Below are 18,926 nucleotides of genomic sequence, written 5' to 3' on the forward strand. Positions count from 1 at the left end.
AACATCTGATCCTGTTTAGAAGTTGAAGAAAATTTCAACTTTACAGCACTATGCAGTTCTAGATGTGACGGCACAAACCGCCCTGGTTTCATAAGCCTAGCTGACGTTGCTAATTGCTAATTAGCCTGGTATCTTGTCATGTAGGTGCAGATTGGTTGCATTCCTTATGACTCATGTCTGGTTGAAGAAACTCAAAATAATTCAGTGCCTTTTCTTTCAGTCTACTGGCAGCAGAAAAACTTCCTCGTCCGTGTTAGCTGTTTGTTTTGATCTGAAGCGTGTGCTACATCATGCATTTTTGCAGCCACAGCGATGCTCTGACATCTCTACTGATGCATGCATTGGCAAGAAGTATGTTTATGGTAGTATTTGTTTCTATTTTTGAGTGTGTAAGCATGTCAGTAGTCAAGTTCTAACAGGTTATAGTCTGGGTGACTCTGCATCAACACAGTGGCAGTGTCTACTCGTTTTGTTGATGATGTTCAGACACATAATGAAATATTTTTGACTGCTCCTCTTAAATAAGGCGTGGCCACATGCAGTGATACACAAAACTGAGGCTGCATCCCATTATTATTCATCGTGATGCATCTCGGTACCAAATCAAATCCCTGACAGGAAAATGGACCTGAAACACGAGACCACCAGTGATTCAGTCACACCACAGCCATTACAGCCGGTATGATCGCTGCAGAGGTCTCCTGGAGTCATTTCATAAATGTTTTCATCATTTAGACCTAATACATGTTCAGAGCGAGGGCCCTGGGTTAAACATGCTCCAGGATTTTGGTTAAGTGCTCATTATGCAAGATTACAGACACATATTTATCTGAAACAGGTCAAATAAAGCAGAGATTAAACGGAAAGTACCTCACCAACGTGCTCAGGCTTATGTAAAGGTACAAACAGATCATCATCATCTGATAGCAACGTGAGAGCAGAGATTTCACAACACTGAGATGAATCCTCGACTGAACCACGTCACATCCACACTGAGTTTACTTTCAGAAGTTTAACTCATAAAAACTGCATAAAGTCAGATCATTTCTGACGTTAAAGAATTTTAAACATATTCAAGCCTGATTGAAGGTGTTACCTTTGAAAATGCTTCGCTGTTTGACTCCAGAAGTGAGAGGAGGATGATGACGGCTCAGCTCTGTTAGGATATGTACTCACATGGCGCCCTCTTGTGGTCAAAGTGGACATTACCTGGTCCTGGTGTGGTGATGGTGAAAATATTTTAGTGTTTTTATTTCTTCAGCACTAAAGTGATCCACTTATGAAAAGATGAAAAATAAATCTTCAGAAAAAAACAAAGAAGAGGAAAACATTTTTTTCTGCCACTGAAAGGAAGAAACATTTCTTTCTGATGATAAACAGGTAGCAAGTTTGAGAAGAAAGTTTTCCAACTTTATTCATGGAAATGCCCCACTATAAGTGTGACATGTGACTGTAATTCTTCATCATTTATAAAATATTGATGATGAAGAAAGAAAATTATTTCTGGTCTGTAAAACTAAAGCAGAAGAGCTGTGGCTTGGGAGTATTATTACTGAATTATCTAATCCAGGCGTGTCAAACTCAAGGCCCAGGGGCCAAATCCAGCCCGTGGTACAGTTAAACCTGGCCCGCCAGATCTTTTTTTTTTTTTTTAATTATAACTGGTTTTGACTTTTATCTCATATTTTGAACATTTAGATTCCCCATTTTAATTTTTAAGTCATATTTGGATGTTTTAAACTCATGAAGTAGAATTTTATTTTACATTTTGACATGTTCAACTCCTAACTTTGAATTTTAATCCCAAATATTAACCTTTTTGATTTAAAATCATACGATTTTGTCTCATATTTGGACCTTTATAACTTAGTATTTTGAATTTTATCTCATATTTTCACCTTTAAACTTGTGATTTAGATTTCTTTTCTCATATCTTGTCCTTTTCAACTCCTAGTTATAATTTTTAATCCCAAATATTGACCTTTTTGATTCAAATTGTTATTTTTTCTCTCATCTTTTAACCTTTTAAACTAATAATTTTATGTTTTGTCTCATATTTCAACATTTTAAACAATTGTTTTTTAATTTATCTTAAATATTGACCTTTAAACTCAGGATTTTTTAAAAACTTTTTTTTTGTATTTTGACTGTTTAAATTCATGATTTTGAATTTTGTACAGTATTTTGACATTAAAAATCATGATTTTATAAATTTATATCATATTTTGACATTTAAAACTCATATTTGTGAATTTTATCTCCTATTTTGAATTTGAAACTCATGAATTTGAATTTATTTCGTACTTCAACTGTTAAAAATCTTGATTTTAACTTTTGACTTTTTTAATCATTTAAAAAAATAAAAATCATTTATCAATCTTAGGTTTTCTTTCTCCACTATAATTGGTTACAGGTTAAGATGAGGTTGACAGTTTATGGTACATTTTTGCATTCTTTGTTTTGTCTAAAACAAAATAAATATAGTTTTTCAAACGTATGATAAAGTATAGTTTTACAAAAAATTACTCTTCAGGATACCTTCAACAGTAATTGATGATCAAAATTATTATGAGCAATTTCCCCTTCTATTGACTGATCAAAGTATCGATTAAATATTTCTGCTCTAAAGCTAATCTGTCACATTTTACCACTTAAATGCTGTTGAATTTTGAGTACTTTAGTATTTTAAAGAATCCTGTTGTTTCTGTTTGTGTTCCCTCTGATCAGACTCTGCGTAAGAAAGGTTTAAATGGCTGCGACAGCCCCGACATCGAGGCCGACGACTCCGCCGGTCAGAGCCCAGAGTCCGATGACAAATACCGCAAAATCAACGAGGACATCGACCTGATGATCAACAGACAGAGAATCTGCGTAAGCTCACACCTCAGGGATTCTTGTTCTGAACTTAGCACAGAAAGTAAGAGAATTTGTAGATCAGAGTCTAGATTAGAGTCTGTTTATTCCCCTTTTAAATGGAGCCACATTTGTAAGGAACATGCATCTGTGGGATGAGCAGCAGAGCTGAGTATGTTGATAATAAAACATTCCAAATCTTCTCTGCCAAAAAGCTGATTCTGCCATTGACTCTTGTTTTGTGTTTGGTGGATTTGATGATTGAAGTTTGAAGAAACAAGACATATTGGCAATTTAACAATTTATTCATTTAACAGCCAGGAGGCTCAGTAGAAGAACCATACACAGCCACAACAGCCTGGCTCCTCCTCCTCATTCTACTGTAGAATGGCATCCCATTCTTCCAGTTGATGCAGCTTAGTCAACATGGTTGTGTTGGTCACTCTGGCACCAACAGCACACCCAAGCTGATCCCACAAGTGTTCAGTGGGGTTGAGGTCAGGACTGGCAGGTCGTTCCATCCTCTCCACTCCCAATTTCTGGAGGTAGTCTCTGATAAACCCTGCTCTGTGGGAGCCTCGTTTTTCCAGTGAGAGAGATGCCACCCCACACCATCACGCTGCCTCCACCAAAAGATGTTACTCTATCGGTACTCTGTCAGCATAGCGTTCTCCGCGTCTTCTCCACACTTTGACCCTACGATCCAGCTGCCGTAGGAAAAATCTGGACTCATCGCTGAACATAACATTCCTCCACATGTTCAGGTTCTGGTGCACGTGTTACTGACAACAGTGCAAATGGGTCTGACGGTGAATGGCAGTCATGCAGGCCTATGAGACCAGAGATTGGCTGTGTGCAGTCTTTTCTGGATTGTCTGGACAGAGTGCTGTCAGCAATATCATCCAGCAAAGCTTCATGGGCACAACCTGCATACTCAGCTCTGCTGCTCATCCCACAAATGCATGTTCCTTACAAATGTGGCATCATTTAAAAGGGAAATAAACAGGCTTTCCAACAGTATGAGACTTATTGACAAGAAGCAACAAAGAAATAATCTACCGAGCACACATTTCTTTTCTTTATCTGCTGAATTTATTTTCAGGTTTGAAAGATTTTCCACACTGTGATGCTTATTAATATCACATGTTTGAAAACAGCACAATCTTGGTTATTTTAATGTTTGATAATACTTAAAAATAGAAAACCTTTTAAAAACTTCAACCCTTAGTCTTACTTTTAACCAAAATCTGCAGCCAGAATAAGAAGAGCATGCAGTCAGGTGATTTTTCCTGGATTATTTGGTAATAAAAACAAGAAACGACCCATTATTGTGTGTCTAGGACTCCTATTTTAGTAGCCATGATATCAAATGTACTGATATTGTTTGATTTTTCTGTTTTCTCCTCCTGCTCCGTCCAGCAGGGTCTGCCTCCCTCTAACTACGACATGGGCGTCTCCCTCCCTGGCGGTAACCCCGGCGGTCTGCTGTACTCCCACCCCGCCGTCGGCTGCGGTCTCTCCAACCACAACCTGCTGCCCGTCTCACATGCACACACATCCATGCAGAGGAACAGCATGTCCCCCCAGAGACCCTCCAGCGCTGGAAATGCTGGTGTGTTAAAGTAAACGTCAGACATTAAAACAAAATAAGATTGAGCCGTGTTTCATGAATTAATTTTTCTTATCTGTGCCTGCAGGACTGATGGGATCAGAGCTGCCGGGATCGGTGGTCTCCAGCGTTGGTACGTCCAACATTTATTTATATATCTCAATCAATTCATGTAAGACCATTTTGGAAAGCAGGTGATTACTTGGAAATGCTTAAAATCTGTGTTTTAGGTTCATCTTTAAGGAAAGAAAAGCACAGATTTTTCTTGAATTATCCTCAAAGTTCTTTTTTCCATGCAAGCATCAACAAAACATTACAAATAAGTCAGCAACCTCAGAAATGTTTAAGACTGATAAAGTTTTTCCCGCCTGATTTCAATTGTGTATTTAATTTCTAATTTGCTTTGGATGGAACATAATGCTTTCAAATGTAAAATTTTACTCAGAGCAAACTTTTTAAAAGTATTTCATGGCAGCTAATTCTAAAATATTGCTGAATTTCCTCCTAAAAATATAAATATCTGATTCTGATTTACTGACTTGATCGTAGTACTAAAAAGCTGAAGTGTTATTGAAAAAATAACAGATTCATGATAGATTTGCTCAAATTTAAAGGCACATAAAAATGAAGCATATTGAGAAATCAATAAAAACAACAGCAGTAAAGAAATACTAAAGGATTTCTTGTGATAGAACTATAAAAAAATACAGTCACACCAAAAAAAAGAGTTAAGAACAAATAGCAATAATGTAGTTACCAAAACAAAGCATATTAGGTAACGGACAAAAAATTAAAATGCCAATATTCAATAGCACTTTATTTTAGTGGGCTATAATTACTGACTAATTCTACAGAAATAAGTGGGAATTATCTAGTAATAAGTTTTTATTTTACCAAGTCAAACCTTGGTAATAATAAGGAAGTACTTACCTAGTAATAGTGTATTAATTATGAGAATTTTTTCATAATATTGTGTCAATTTTCTGATAGCTTGGTGGTGTTTTACCAAGTAATTTCTTAGAAATAAGATCATAATTTTCTATATAAGTTGCTTGATCATTCCAAGGTAATTTTTTTGAATACCCCCTAACCTTAAAAATTATTTTAAAATATTCATGGAGGAATTCAGTGGGCCAAACTAAAAAATTACCTGGGAATTATTAGACTTAGGGTTAGAGGGTAAGGGTTAAATACCACCTAAAAACCAGAGAATTGCCAGAATATTACAAGGGTAAGGGTTAGGGTTAGGGTACATAACCACCTTATTATGGGAAAATCGTCACAATATCAGGAGGGTAAGCGTTAAATACCAGAAATTTTTATCTCAGATTTGAGCCTTTATACTTATTATTTTTGCTTTTTTGAATTTCCAAATGATTTATTATCAGTGCTGTTTTTTATATTTTATTACTGGTGAAAATGAGGTTGACAGTTTACAGTTAAATATTGACCCTGTTAGGCCCTCAGGTTAGACCCAAATCCAGAATCTGGCCCCTGCTGTGATTGTGTTTGACACCCCTGCGTTAGAGGATAAGCGTTAAAGTTGGAGGAAAGTCCCACTAAATTATGGGAAAATTTCCACAGTATTATGAGAATTAGTTTTAGGGGTAGAGAACTCTTAATATTACCATCCTTCTGAGTTAAAACTGTGAAGTGCCAGCTTTTTACAAGGTAATTTCAACCTTATTCTTAAGAAATTACTAGACCAGCCTTTCCAACTCTTCAGTTTACTTCGGCCCAATTTGAGACCTGAAAACCGTCTCAGGGCCCCTAAAAGCCCTTGTACAACCAGCAGACTGGAATATTTAGCTTTTATTTAGCATATTTCTGTTTCATAAACAGGGAATTAAAATGTCATTTTGTTTCAGATACAATAACAATAACTCAGAAAGTGTTTGGGGAGTCACAAAGTCCAACTATTGTGCCACTGTTGTTTATTTTGTTTTATTTAGACAGCTGCAAAGAGACTTAGATTTTATTTTCTGATCTTCACCTCTGTAAATGAATGCTGTGGCCCAGCACACTCTTTATAAGTTGCACTGATGTGTTGAAGATGCTGATAAATTCCAAGCGAGCAGCATCATAGAATATTTAAGGGAGTGACACCAATTATTTCAACACCAGTTAGACCATGACACCGCTGAGACTGAAATCAGATCAGATTCAGTCATATATCTTGGCTATTTTCTTAAAACATACAGTGTATCCCTCTGAATTTGCATGTAATTTTCATTAGATGTGGTTTACATGCATAAATATCAAACTGAGACGTAAAGATAACCCCGGTCCTGTCCTCATCCTCAGTGAACGGCAGCTACAGCAGTCACTGCTCGTCCCCCGGCCTCCTCTCTCCTGGAGGAGTCTCCAAGAGCCTGCAGGAGAAGAGTCCACCTCACATGAACCTGAGCCGTAAACCCGACCTGAGGACGCTGATGCCCCCGGCCAACAAGTGCACCAACATGCCCACCATCGTGAGTCTGGTTTAACCCTTTATCACCCGTCATCTCTGTCTGTTGGACTCATTTTTAGCTGTGTTCAGTTTTGTGTACAGTCCTTTATTCATGCATGAAAACTGGCTCTGTGCTTTAACGCTGCGCTGCAGTGTGAGGATTTTGATCTCATGTTGGTGAGTATTTCTTTAAGCACATGAGAAAAATACTCAGATATTAGGACAAAATTATGCAAGGCTAAACCAGCCGTGTGTGAATTCTGGCTCTTTAGACTGTTTTTATTGATTAATCTTTATTTATAACATCATTAGTTCTCTTATATTTGTTTCATTATTAAATATAATTAATATATCTTGTGTAGTATCAAATCTAATGGTATTTTGTTATTTGTAGGTCCTTTTATGTGATTTTAGTTTAATCCACCCATGCTTAATTGCTGTGGTATTGAATTAAGCCATTGTCTTTGTTTTGGCGTGCATTAGTCTGTGTTCCTCATTTTATCTCCCTGTGTTTGTGAGTCATTGTCAAGCATTTATGTTAATGCTTTATAATGTATACTTATTGATCATTATATCAGGTGAAAAGTGTTAAATTCTCAGTATTTGTGGCTGTATAATATCTCATAAATTCGTCTTTTCCTCTCCAGAATCAGAGAATAAATCACTCTCAGACGGCTCAGACTCTCTCCACCCCGGCCGTGTCGCTCTCTGCTCAGACTCTGCCAGGACAGGGGATGGGGGGGTACCCGTCCAATCTCTCCTCGTCCTACGGCACAGGTGAGAGCAGCAGAAGCAAACGCCTGCAGCAGACATGAGGCTGCCTTGTGTAGGATTTGATGAGTGTGTTTCTGTGTCTCTCAGAGTTCTCCCTGGGCAGCGACCTCTCCTCTCTGTCCGGGTTTGGAGGTTCTGGTCTGGGATCAGTGAGCTGGCAGCAGCAGCAGATCCAGAATCTGCAGCACTCAGCACTCGGACACATGGGGTGAGCTGCTGGTCTTTTTGTCTACTGTATCTTTAAGACTTCAGATGTGTACGTCTAGATTTTAGGCAAAGAGAATAAGATGTTCAAAAGTATTTTTACTCTTTAAAGGAAAAGGTCTGTGTCTGTTGGGATCTTTTCTGTGATGATTTTAAAATACTAGGATGCCTTTCCTAGGCTTGTAGAGTCACAAACAGAAAGATTACCTCCAAACGGGTGGGTTCAGATGTGAAAAAAAGATATCCCAATTTTCCATCATTCTCGATCATTCCATTTTTAAGACAACCGATAACCAGGAAAAACAAATTTTCTCTCTCTTATTTGGATGCACAAATACTGTGTTCACAAGTCTGTTTTTTTTTCTTTTTTTTCTGCAACAACCTGTTGATCAATGCATTAGGTCAGGGGTGTCAAACTCAATCACAGAAGGCGCCAGATTCTGAATTTGGGTCTAATGTGAGGGCCTAACGGGGTCAATATTTAACCACTGAGTGTCAACATAAATGAGTTTGAGACTGTAAGGTCAACATGATAAGTTAGAAACTCAAAATCTGGGATAAAAAAATCAAACATAAGTTTTAAAGGTAAAAATATGGCATCTAAAGTCAAAATCATGTTTTTAAAAGGCAAAATATGATATAGAAAACTGAAACCATGATTTTTAACAGTCAAAATATGAGATCGAATTTCAAATTCATGAGTTTTTAAAGTCAAAATATTAAATAAAATTCAAATCATGGGTTTTAAGGGTAACAAATTAAATAAAAGTGAAAGTTAGGAGTTGAAATGGTCAGCAAAACAGATAAAATCCAAAATTATGATATTTAACAATCAAAATATGAGACAAAAGTGAAATTTAGGAGTTGAAATGTTAGCAAAACTGAGAAAAAAAATCACAACCATGATATTTAACAATCAAAATGCAAGATAAACATCAAAATTGTGAGTTTAAAATGTCAAAATATGAGATTAAATTTCAAATTCATGTGTTTTAAAAGTCAAAATATGAAATAACTTTAAAAATCATGAGTTTTAAAGGCAAAAACCATGATAAAAGTAAAAGTTAGGAGTTGAAAAAGGTCAAAATATGAGACAGTGGTCAAAATAATCAATTGAAAAGATCAAAATATTCAATAAACAGTGAAAATAATAAATTGACAGTCAAAATATGAGATAAAAGTCAATTATAAATTGAAAAAGCCAAAATATTAGATGGAGTCAAAACTATAAGATGAAAAGGTCAAAATGTAAGACAAAAAGTCAAAATAATAAATGTAAAAGGTCAAAATATGAAATAAAAGTCCAAATAATAGATTGAAGTCAGAATTGTGCAATGAAAAATTTACAATAAGAAATGAAAACACAAATGAGTTTATTTTCCCATATTTATTTTTATCTCATTATTTTTACTTTTTATTCTTTTCACATTTTTATGACTTAGGGATAATTACTATCATACATTTTTAGACTGGAGGAAATCTGCAGACCTCATGTTTTAGGGACAGTTATAAAAAGAATATGATATCATCTTGTGGACTGGGTGTGACTGTTCTACGGGCCGGATTTGGCCCCCGGGCCTTGAGTTTGACACCCCTGTATTAGGTCTTTTCCCAAAATATTTAAGGACCAAACGTTTATTTTTCTGCACTCTTCAATTTTGTTGATCAAATTTCAGCATTTTTCTGCCTGGTTAGTTAGTTGTAAAATTTAAAGCTCTGCATATTCTGACCCCGCCTCTCCGTCTTTCATCTTTCAGGAACTTGTGTCAGAACTCGAACATGAACCTCCCGTCTGCTCACCAGCTCCACATCAAGTCTGAGCCCGCCTCCCCTCCCCGGGACCGGAGCATGATGGGAGCCGGACTCGGAGGTGGAGGCGGCGTGGCCACGGCCGGGTACTCCTCCGCCGTTGGCCGGGGTCCTAATGAGCCTGGCCGCTCCCCCGGCGACAGTGCGGCGTCCAGCTGCGGGAGCTCGTACGAAGGCAGCGAGGAGCGGGAGGATCACCACGGCAACGACAACTTCCTGCTGCGGCCAATGTCCGGTCAGGAGGAGCGGCACAGCCCGTCGGTGAAGAGGATGAGGCTATCGGAGGGATGGGCCACATGATGGGAGGGGCCTGCAGCCAGAGGGAGAGGGGCTTAGCAAAGTTACCTTATAGTGTTATTATTATTATTATTATTATTATTATTATTATTATCATATTCTTCTGTGCTGAGTGGGTGTGCTAAACGTGTACGTGAGGGGGGCAGACGGTCTGATCATGTGGATGCAGACGTTACCTGCTGTATTTACATCACATACTGTCAGAGGAGCCAGACGACAGACGGACGCCTGACAGACAGAGAGCAGGGTTTATTTAACTGCTGGAGAGTGACAGAAATCTTCACTGGAAATACAGAATAAAAATACTCATTAATGAGCTTTGTACTCCTGTTAAAGAAGGTAAACATTAAAGGAAGATTTGCACACTGAAATGCCAAGTTTCATGAATGAAGGCAATAATTTGACTTATTTCCCAGGGTTAAAAATAATCGAGGTGAAGCAGCTCTTAGTTCCAGGTCAATGTTCACTTAATTATCCCCATGAAGGGCTGTTTATTTTGCAGCCAGCAGTCAAACATACGCCCAGACCAATCATAAATGCAGTATAGAAAACACAATTAATCGAGGCTTGGATAAGTCACTGTAATTCTACGTGAAGATTTTTACTCTCCACAGTTAAATACCCAGCGTCTGAGTCGAGCGTGTCCGTATGCTGCCTGAGAGTTTGTACATCCTGTACTGCTTGTTTTGTGTGCGTGTGTTGAGGGGGTCGGGGGGGGAAATCTACGTAAATAACAAATATGTTACATGCACACTGAGTATGTGCACACATGTATGCAAACTAACACCAAGTGAAGAAGTCTGGTACTCTGAAGCTACTGCTGAGATTCAAACGTGGAGGAGGGCGGGCGAGGAGAGGCAAGGCAGGGCGCTCCGTCCACGCCGTGTTGCAGGTTCAACATTTAGAGACTTTTAGCACATTTAAATATGAATGTACGGGAGGCAAAGAGGGTCAAAAATCAGGTGGAAAGAGAGAGGAAGTCCAGAGAAAGAGGAGGGATGATGAGGAAGAGGAAAGAGAGGAGAGTGTCAGTGTCAGTGAAGAGGAAGTGATGTAAAAAGGTTGATAAGAATAAAAGCTTTGGATAATTTCACGAGATGTGGAGATTTTTGTCAGCGTTAGAGGGTCATTTTCAGAAGAAAGTTTGAAAATTTTATTTTCTGTTAATGTAATCCACATGCACGATTGTACGGAAGCAAACAAAGGACAAAACACCTAATCAAAAAATGTACATGTGCTGTTTCCTTAAAAGAAGACACAAAAGTACATGCTAAAATAAAATAATAGTAATAATTGAAACAAAATATGCCAGGAAAAAAAGACAAAAAATAATAATTTTATCCTAGAAAATAAAAGTAAAGTAAAACTATAAAGAAAAGACATAAGAAATTAACTTATTTTTTAAGAAAAACATACACAATTTGCACATTTTAAACTACAAAATTATACTTTGATACATTTTTTGATTAAATTCTGCAACATATATTGCAAATTCTCCAAAGGTTTTTTGCAATTTATGGGGATTTTATTTCCAGTTGCCGATCTTTTAAAGATTTCCTCCTTTGTTTAGGTTTTTATTTCAAAGTTTCACTAATTCTTTTTTTTGAAAATTCAGGTTAAAAGTGGACAAAATCATGGTTACATCTGTTTTACTGTAAACAGTGATTCTTTTATTTGTGAGCAAATAAAAAAATCAGATATTCTGATATTATTAAAATATCTATTTATATTATAGGTGCATGTACGAGTGGTAATGGTTTAAAGTTTTGACCTTTATTTGCCTCCGTACAAACAAAATAAACTGGGTCACTCTAAAACAAGCAAAGCTTCTGTGGATTGAAACAAACTGAAACTCGATTGAAAACGGCCATGACGGCGTTGTTATGCACAGAGAAGCCTGATGGAGTCGTTGAGCGAGGTCGAAGAGGTCGAGCATGTGCTGAAAGCTTTCGCAGGAACTCGTCGGAGTGACGACGACGCTGGCGTCACTCCTTAAAGCCATATCCACCCGGACAGAGATGCTTTGCTGCACAGACTTTCTAGTGTTTCTCGTGTTTTTGAACTCCTTATTGTATCAAATTGATATTGTCAGATGTCTGCAGCTCTATTTAATAAGAAGAAGCAGTAATATAAAAAAGTCAGACATTTTCTATTAATATTTCAGGGAGATTTTAGGTCGGTTTGAAGGTTTCTGTTCAGCGGGTGTCAGGGGAAACACGAAGACAATCAGAGCACAAAAAGCACAACATGGATCTGTTTCCTGCAGGGATTCTGGTGTCAAATTAACGTCTGGGCAGCTATGGAAGAATTTACTCAACTACTTCTCCTCTGTTAAAAGTCCTTCATTAACACCTAAATAAAACAGCAGTGTTATCGTAAAATTTACTTTTAATTACCTTAAAGAATCACAATAAAAGAGCCAATTCTGCACTTAAATTTCTGATTATGTCCTATTTACAGTATTGGTCTAAATGCATCAGTGGTAGAGCTGCATTTTAAAGTCACTCAGTTAAATTAAGTTGTTTTCAGCCCCTTAAAAGAATCATCAGCTAAATCTGAATGTTTGTTCCCATTGAGTTTTTATTGTTAAAGAAAACTATCTCCATTTCTTCAACCATTTATTCCTTTTTTACTTGGATATCAAAAATGAACTTAGAGAGGTACATTTTCACCTTCAGAGTCACTTCATCAAAGTTAATTACTATTCAGTTTGAGTCCATTTACATGGACACAAGGATCCCCACTTACTCGGCTTACTTACAGAGGGATTTCATGTCCCATCTGGCCTGGAAACCCCCCCTGAAGGAGCTGGTAAACATCTGATGTCTGGGTTGACTTGCTTATCCTGCTTTACTGAGACCCAGCCCCAGATAAGCATAAGAAATGGATGATGTCTTTTGGTTTTACATAAATTTATACAGTGTCCCTACATTTAAGAATTGGGCCTCTCCAGCAGTTTCCCCCGCCATGAGAACCATCCTTCACCTTCCCATGTTTGCTAGTTTGCACCTTCCTGTTTCATGGCGAGGCTGCCCCCCTGGATGTTGACAATATTGGCACTTTTAAACAACACTATTTCCATTGGACAAGACTGAAGAAAAACATGCTCCTTCTCCTTCATGCCATGTTTACTAATAAACAGCTTCCTGTTTCATGGTGAGGCCGCCCCCCTGGATGTTGACAATGTTGGCACTTTTAAACAACACAGTTTTTATTGGACAAGACTAACGAAAAACATGCTCCTTCTCCTTCATGCTATGTTTACTAATAAACAGCTTCCTGTTACATGGCGAGACCACTCCTATTGGATGCTTGCAACATTGGCACTGCTAAACAAGACTATTTTCATTAGACAAGACTGAAGAACATGCTCCTTCTTCTTCCTACCATGTTTACTAATAAACAGCTTCCTGTTTCATGGCGAGACCATTTTCATCAACTAACGACTTGTGATATTATTGAAAATATTTGGGTTTATTATAATGCCAAAATGAGAGAAAGACTGCCTTAAAAAACATGTTTAATTATGAGCTAAAAACTTTATGACTCTTATTATTTTCCACTTTTAATCTCAGATTTTGGATTACAATATTGTAATTCAAACCCTTTATTTCTTTTTTTTTTAGAATCAAGGTTCTCTAGTAGTCTGTCATGTACCCTCTCCACCCCATCATGTTTACTAGTTTTTAACTTCCTGTTTCATGGCAGACTGCTCCTATTGGATTTTGACAGTGGTGGTGGTGTTTATCCACTTTTCAAAAGACAAGGCTAAAGACACATTTCATTTAAAAGTTCTTGTGTTATTTATTTATTTTACTTTTAATTTGGCTTCTTATCCGATGATTTTGACTTTTTACATCATATTTTTTTTTAGAATTGGTATTCTGTTAGAACAAGAACCACATGTTCCAGATGTTTCTTCTCCCTCTCACCTGGTTTACTAGTTTGCAATTTCCTGTTTCATGGCGCGGCAGCTCCTATTGGTTTTTGACAATGGCAGTGCTATTAAAAAACGCCACTTTCTTCAGGCAAGACTAAAGACTGATAATATAAACATGTTTGATTTCATCATAACCCCAAGATGAGAGAAAGACTGCCATAAAACAGTGAAGCTTACGATTATTGGCAGCCTTATTTAGCTTTCCCCAACTCCAAAACCATCATTGTTCCTCTAAAATGTGTGACTTTGAAACAGCTTGAATTAGTGTTTGGATGAAGGCTAGCATAAGACACAATGATTTTTTTTTTGTTTTGTTTTCAAGTATTTTATTTATATTTTAAAACAAGAATCGTTGATCCCTTTATAAAATCTTCTTTATTATTGATCTTCTTGTTTTGAACACCAGATTGGTTTGCATTGAAGAGAAAAAGAGGTCAAATTAAAAGCACAATATCTAACAATGAGAATCAGCAGAAGAAATAAGAAGCTGCACTTTAAACAGGACTGAAAAGCTCTGTCCACTGCTGTGTATTTGTGCAGTAGCTCCAGAATCACTGCAGACTTACTAGAAATATCGTGTGCCTTCTGCCTAAGCTGCTCTGACACCATAAAGCTGAACAGACTCCTTTGACATCCTCAGTTTTTTATCTTTAGCAGACAGAGTGGTGGCTGGGGGTTGTTCACATTTGAATATTTTGGTTTAAAAACTGTATATTTGGAACTCAGACCCTCAGCCACAGTCGGCAGTCTGTACGTCCCCCCGTTAGCGACTAAATTCTCCGGTCGAGCCCCCGTTAGCTGCACTAGCTGCCTTTTAGTTAGCCGCGTGTTGAAGGGCAGAGCCCACGTGTTTTTATTTTTCGGCACTCCTTTATTTTACGATGCCGTCTCCGGGTTTAGACTCGCTGAAACGCACCGGCCCGGTCTGAGCCACCCTGGGGGGAACGGGGAGCCAGGAGCTCGTCCTGAGGCCCCCGGTGGAGTCGGCCGTGAGCGGGTGGAGGTGAAGGAGGAGTGTCAACTAACCAAAGTGTGAAATAGCCTGTTTCTTGTGTTTTTGGTTTGATTCTTTAATGAGTAACTGCCTGATGAGATGATTAACTTTGTATTTGGAGACATCAGTGAATGTCCTGTACTGTAAATGTACACGCTCCCCTCTTTGAATCAATAATCACATTAATAACCACCAGTATCATATTCTTAAAGTGAGATTGTTAGCGGCATAAGCTGGCCTTTGTCGCCACTTTGGAGACAATGTTTCTCAGAATATTCAAGTGTTGTCGCAGTCAGAGATCATGTACAGAGAAGTCCCTCACTCACAAATGTGCTAGTATTTGTATTTTGCAGAAAAAATATACAAAAATATACAGGCTCTGTTACAAACATCACTGTGTGCTGTGTCGTCATTTCTTCTTTCTTGTTTTTATATATAAATGTTATGTTATGTTTAAATGTTTGCAGCTGTTAAATCCATCCCACAAACAATTTATACTGAAATAGTTTGAGAATGGCTTCACATTTGATCTGTTTATGGAAATGTACTTTTCAGTCATACTTATTAGTTACTTAAAAAAAGGGTAAGGTTGGCAAAAGTGTTACAAAAATAATAGGTGATAAATGGTAAAATGGGTTGTGGGGTGGCACAAAGGGACAGAAATTGGTGAAAAAGTGATGAAAACAGGAAAAAAGGCAAAAAGTATCAAAAATGAGTTAAAAGTAGCAAACATACGGCACAAATAACCTGGCAAAGTAGTGGAAAGGAGTTAAAGAGTGGCAAAATGGTTGAAAAGTGGCAATATTTATCTAAATGTTGAAAAAAAATGTAATGAAAAGGAGTTTAAAAAGTGGCCCAAAATGGTGAAAAGTACATTAAACATGCAGGAAAAGGGGTTAAGAGGGGTTAAAATCTTGCAAAAATTGGTGAAAGAAGAAAAAAAGTGTCAAAAAGTATTAAAAACTTGTTAAAAGTGGCAAAAATAGTGCAAAAAATGAATGACAAGGTGGAAAATAGAAGAAAAGTGGCAAAAATGAATAAAAGCGTAGCCTAAAGAGGATAAAACATGCAAAAAAAGTGGTTTAAAATTGGCTAAAGAATTGAAAAAAAAGAGTCAAAGAGGCAAAAAGTATAAAAACGGGTTAAAAGTGGCAAAAACAGCAGTCATAGCCTGGCAAAGTTGCAAAAAGGGGTTAAAGAGTGGCAAAATTTGTTAAAGTGGCAAAAACTGATTTAAAAGTTGCAACAATTACTGAAAAAATGTAATGAAATGGTGTTAAAAAGTGGCAAAAATGGATAAAAGAGTGGGTAAAACATGCAGGAAAAGTGGTTTAAGAGGGGTTACAAGGAAAAAAGTGGCAAAAAGTATCAAAAAGGGGTTAAAAGAGTCAAAAATGGGGGATGGATAGGAATAGATCTCACTGGTAATGAGTGAAAATGTCCTGTGTTTTTAAAGAAAATACAAACACTACAATAATATTTCAATCAGACCAAAATATTTCTTTAATTGTTGTGTATTTCAAAGTCTGGCCCCCAGGGTCTCTGTGGAGAATAAACCTGGCCCTCGTGCAGATGTACTTGATGACCCCTGAAATAGAGTTTAAAAAAAAACCCGAAGCTTTTCACGATGGAGAAGATTTAACTCTTGTACCAACCTGCCTCAGCATTAGTTAGTGAGAGTTACAGGTTGGTCGTTGTACTGTCAGTGGTTTTATACAATGGCTGCTAGCAGAGTAGCAGCAGTTTGGTCAGAACTGGACAACATTTTTTAAAACAGTTTTCTGAAACGTCCTGCCCTTCTATGTGCTTTCTATGGGAGCTTTCCCAAATAAATGGGAAATATATCCATGCAGTAGTGGAAGGGAACAATCTATCTGGAGTGTCAGGTTACTGATTTATCAATTTTGTATTTAAAGCAGTGGTTTTCAAACTTTTTTTGACCAATGCACACCTAAGGTTAAGCCAAAATCTCAAGGCACGCCATATTTAAATTGATACAAAATAGACCTTTTAATAATGTCACAGTCAAGATGGCTAATAAGTAGAGATAAAAGTGAACAGCTTTCTGGGGCCCAGCCAACTGGAGGATCATGGAGATGGCAAAAATGGGTTAAAAGTGACAAAAACTTCTTTAAAATTTCAAAATAGTTGGCAAAAATGTGTTACAGGTGGCCTCAAAGAATTAAATGATGTTAAAAGGTGGTAAAAAGTGATCAAAAAAGCAAAATCGGGCAAAAATTGGCAAAAAGGTGGCAAAATAGATCACAAGTGGCAGAGAAGTGGCAAAAAAGGGTTAAAGTTGTTAAAAGGTGGTAAAAAGGGTTATAAGTGATGGGGCAAAAATGGCAAAAAAATGGCCGAACTGTAGTTTAATAGTGGGCAAAAAGTGGCAAAAAGGGAGCAAAAATGGGTTAAATGTGCCAAATGTGCAAAAATGCTTTAAAAAAATCAGCAAACTGGTTTAAGTTGGCAATAGAGGTGGCAAAAACGGGTAGAAAAATTGGTTAACTTGGTTAAAAATAGCATGAAATGAATAATTTCAACAGAAATTTCAACCCAATAATAGCTTGCCATGCTTTTCAGCTCTTAATGAGGTAACTGTTAGCCAGGATGCTAGCACCAATGCTACTGATCCAACACGCATGCACCGATTTTACCAATAAATCCCAACTGGTTAGGTCCCATTCTCTGGGGTTTTTCAGGGGTCCAGTCTGGTCTGTGGGCAGGCCTGGTTACAGTACTCGCCATAAAGTTTAGTGATGACGTATGGTACAAATTCCCACGGCACACCTAGACCTGCCTTAAGGCACACCAGTTGAGAACCTCTGATCTAAAGACATGATCAGAGCACTGCAAACCCTAACCCAGTCAACAATTAAAATCATGTGTATTTTTTCATAATTAAAAAGTTATTCTGAAACGTAAGTAACATTGTAATGGCATTCAGAACACCTGTTAATTTTAACTTTGTCGAAAACACATGTTTAGATCAACTCCTTTAATAACTATTCTGCATTTAAATCAGTAAAATCAATTAAGAACGCATGATTTACAGCTTAACCCTCTTTTCTTTTATCCTGTATCTGTTAAATGTTGTAGAAATAAAGAGACAAAGCTAAAATTAGACTGAGATTTTTCTTAGACTCTATTAACAAATAAAACTATGACTCCATCTTCTAATTTTTGTGTCTTCAAATGATAAAACTCCAAAGGCAGGTACTGTCCTGATGTAATGTTGAAGACTGGCCACCAGGGGGCGCCACTGGCTGCAGTATTCACTCTGTCAAGAGTCCCTTTGGTAAAACAGCTGCTGATGTAGGACTATGATCAAGGATTTTAAAAATATGTTGCAGCTGATGACGTGCATTTGATTAATATTATTTATTTAAATAAATGGATCGGTTTGTCTCAAAAGGCTCACCAAAAAGCCGAGGTTCTTTCTTGTCTTGGGTTGTCCCACCAGATAAAAACATCTGCATTATTATTTTCATACTAACCTTTTCAAACAAAAATATTGAATGTATTTGATATTCCTCCTCTTAATCACTTCAACCACTTAATAAATAATTTATCATCAACTGTCATGAAAGATTTATGAACAATATTTCATTTGCTGTCAGTTTTACTCTCTTATAGGCCAATCTTTATGAATCAGTATTTTTAGTGTTTTAAATTGATCTTGGTCTGATCCTTTGGTGATCTTAAATCCTATCAAATAATTGATGAAACACACGTATTTACTCACGACTCACTGCTGCCCCCTGGTGGTGGAGTAGTAGTTTCATTCACAAAAGTTAGTTTTGGACCCTGAATGGAAGCATGTTGCTCTAAAACCTGTATGTACCTCTCAGTGTTAACGAGGCCTTCACAGATGTGCGAGTGACCCCTGCCGTGGGCACTAATACACCCACAAACCACCGCAGACGCTGACTTTTGACCTTTGATTACAATCTGGACGGTCCTTTTCCTCTTTAAGCCGGAGGACTCAGTCCTAAAA

General features: G+C 37.4%; 1 protein-coding gene across 4 annotated transcripts in view; it reads left to right on the plus strand.

Annotated features, from left to right (window-relative positions):
- LOC121524854 (myocyte-specific enhancer factor 2C-like) overlaps positions 1–15,320 on the plus strand; it is a 64,009-nt gene extending 48,689 nt beyond the window's left edge. For 3 of the 4 annotated variants that reach the window (XM_041810383.1, XM_041810382.1, XM_041810384.1), the window contains 7 exons: positions 2,728–2,871; positions 4,273–4,465; positions 4,551–4,595; positions 6,767–6,933; positions 7,559–7,688; positions 7,773–7,893; positions 9,647–15,320. In XM_041810383.1, coding sequence (XP_041666317.1) covers positions 2,728–2,871; positions 4,273–4,465; positions 4,551–4,595; positions 6,767–6,933; positions 7,559–7,688; positions 7,773–7,893; positions 9,647–9,998 — 1,152 coding nt within the window. In that variant the 3' untranslated portion in view covers positions 9,999–15,320. The remainder of the gene's footprint in view (positions 1–2,727; positions 2,872–4,272; positions 4,466–4,550; positions 4,596–6,766; positions 6,934–7,558; positions 7,689–7,772; positions 7,894–9,646) is intronic. The other variant, XM_041810385.1, reaches the window with a different exon arrangement.
- The last annotated feature ends 3,606 nt before the right edge of the window (positions 15,321–18,926 follow it).

The sequence above is a fragment of the Cheilinus undulatus genome, linkage group 17, assembly GCF_018320785.1.
Source record: "Cheilinus undulatus linkage group 17, ASM1832078v1, whole genome shotgun sequence".
NCBI classification, from domain to species: Eukaryota; Metazoa; Chordata; class Actinopteri; order Labriformes; family Labridae; genus Cheilinus; species Cheilinus undulatus.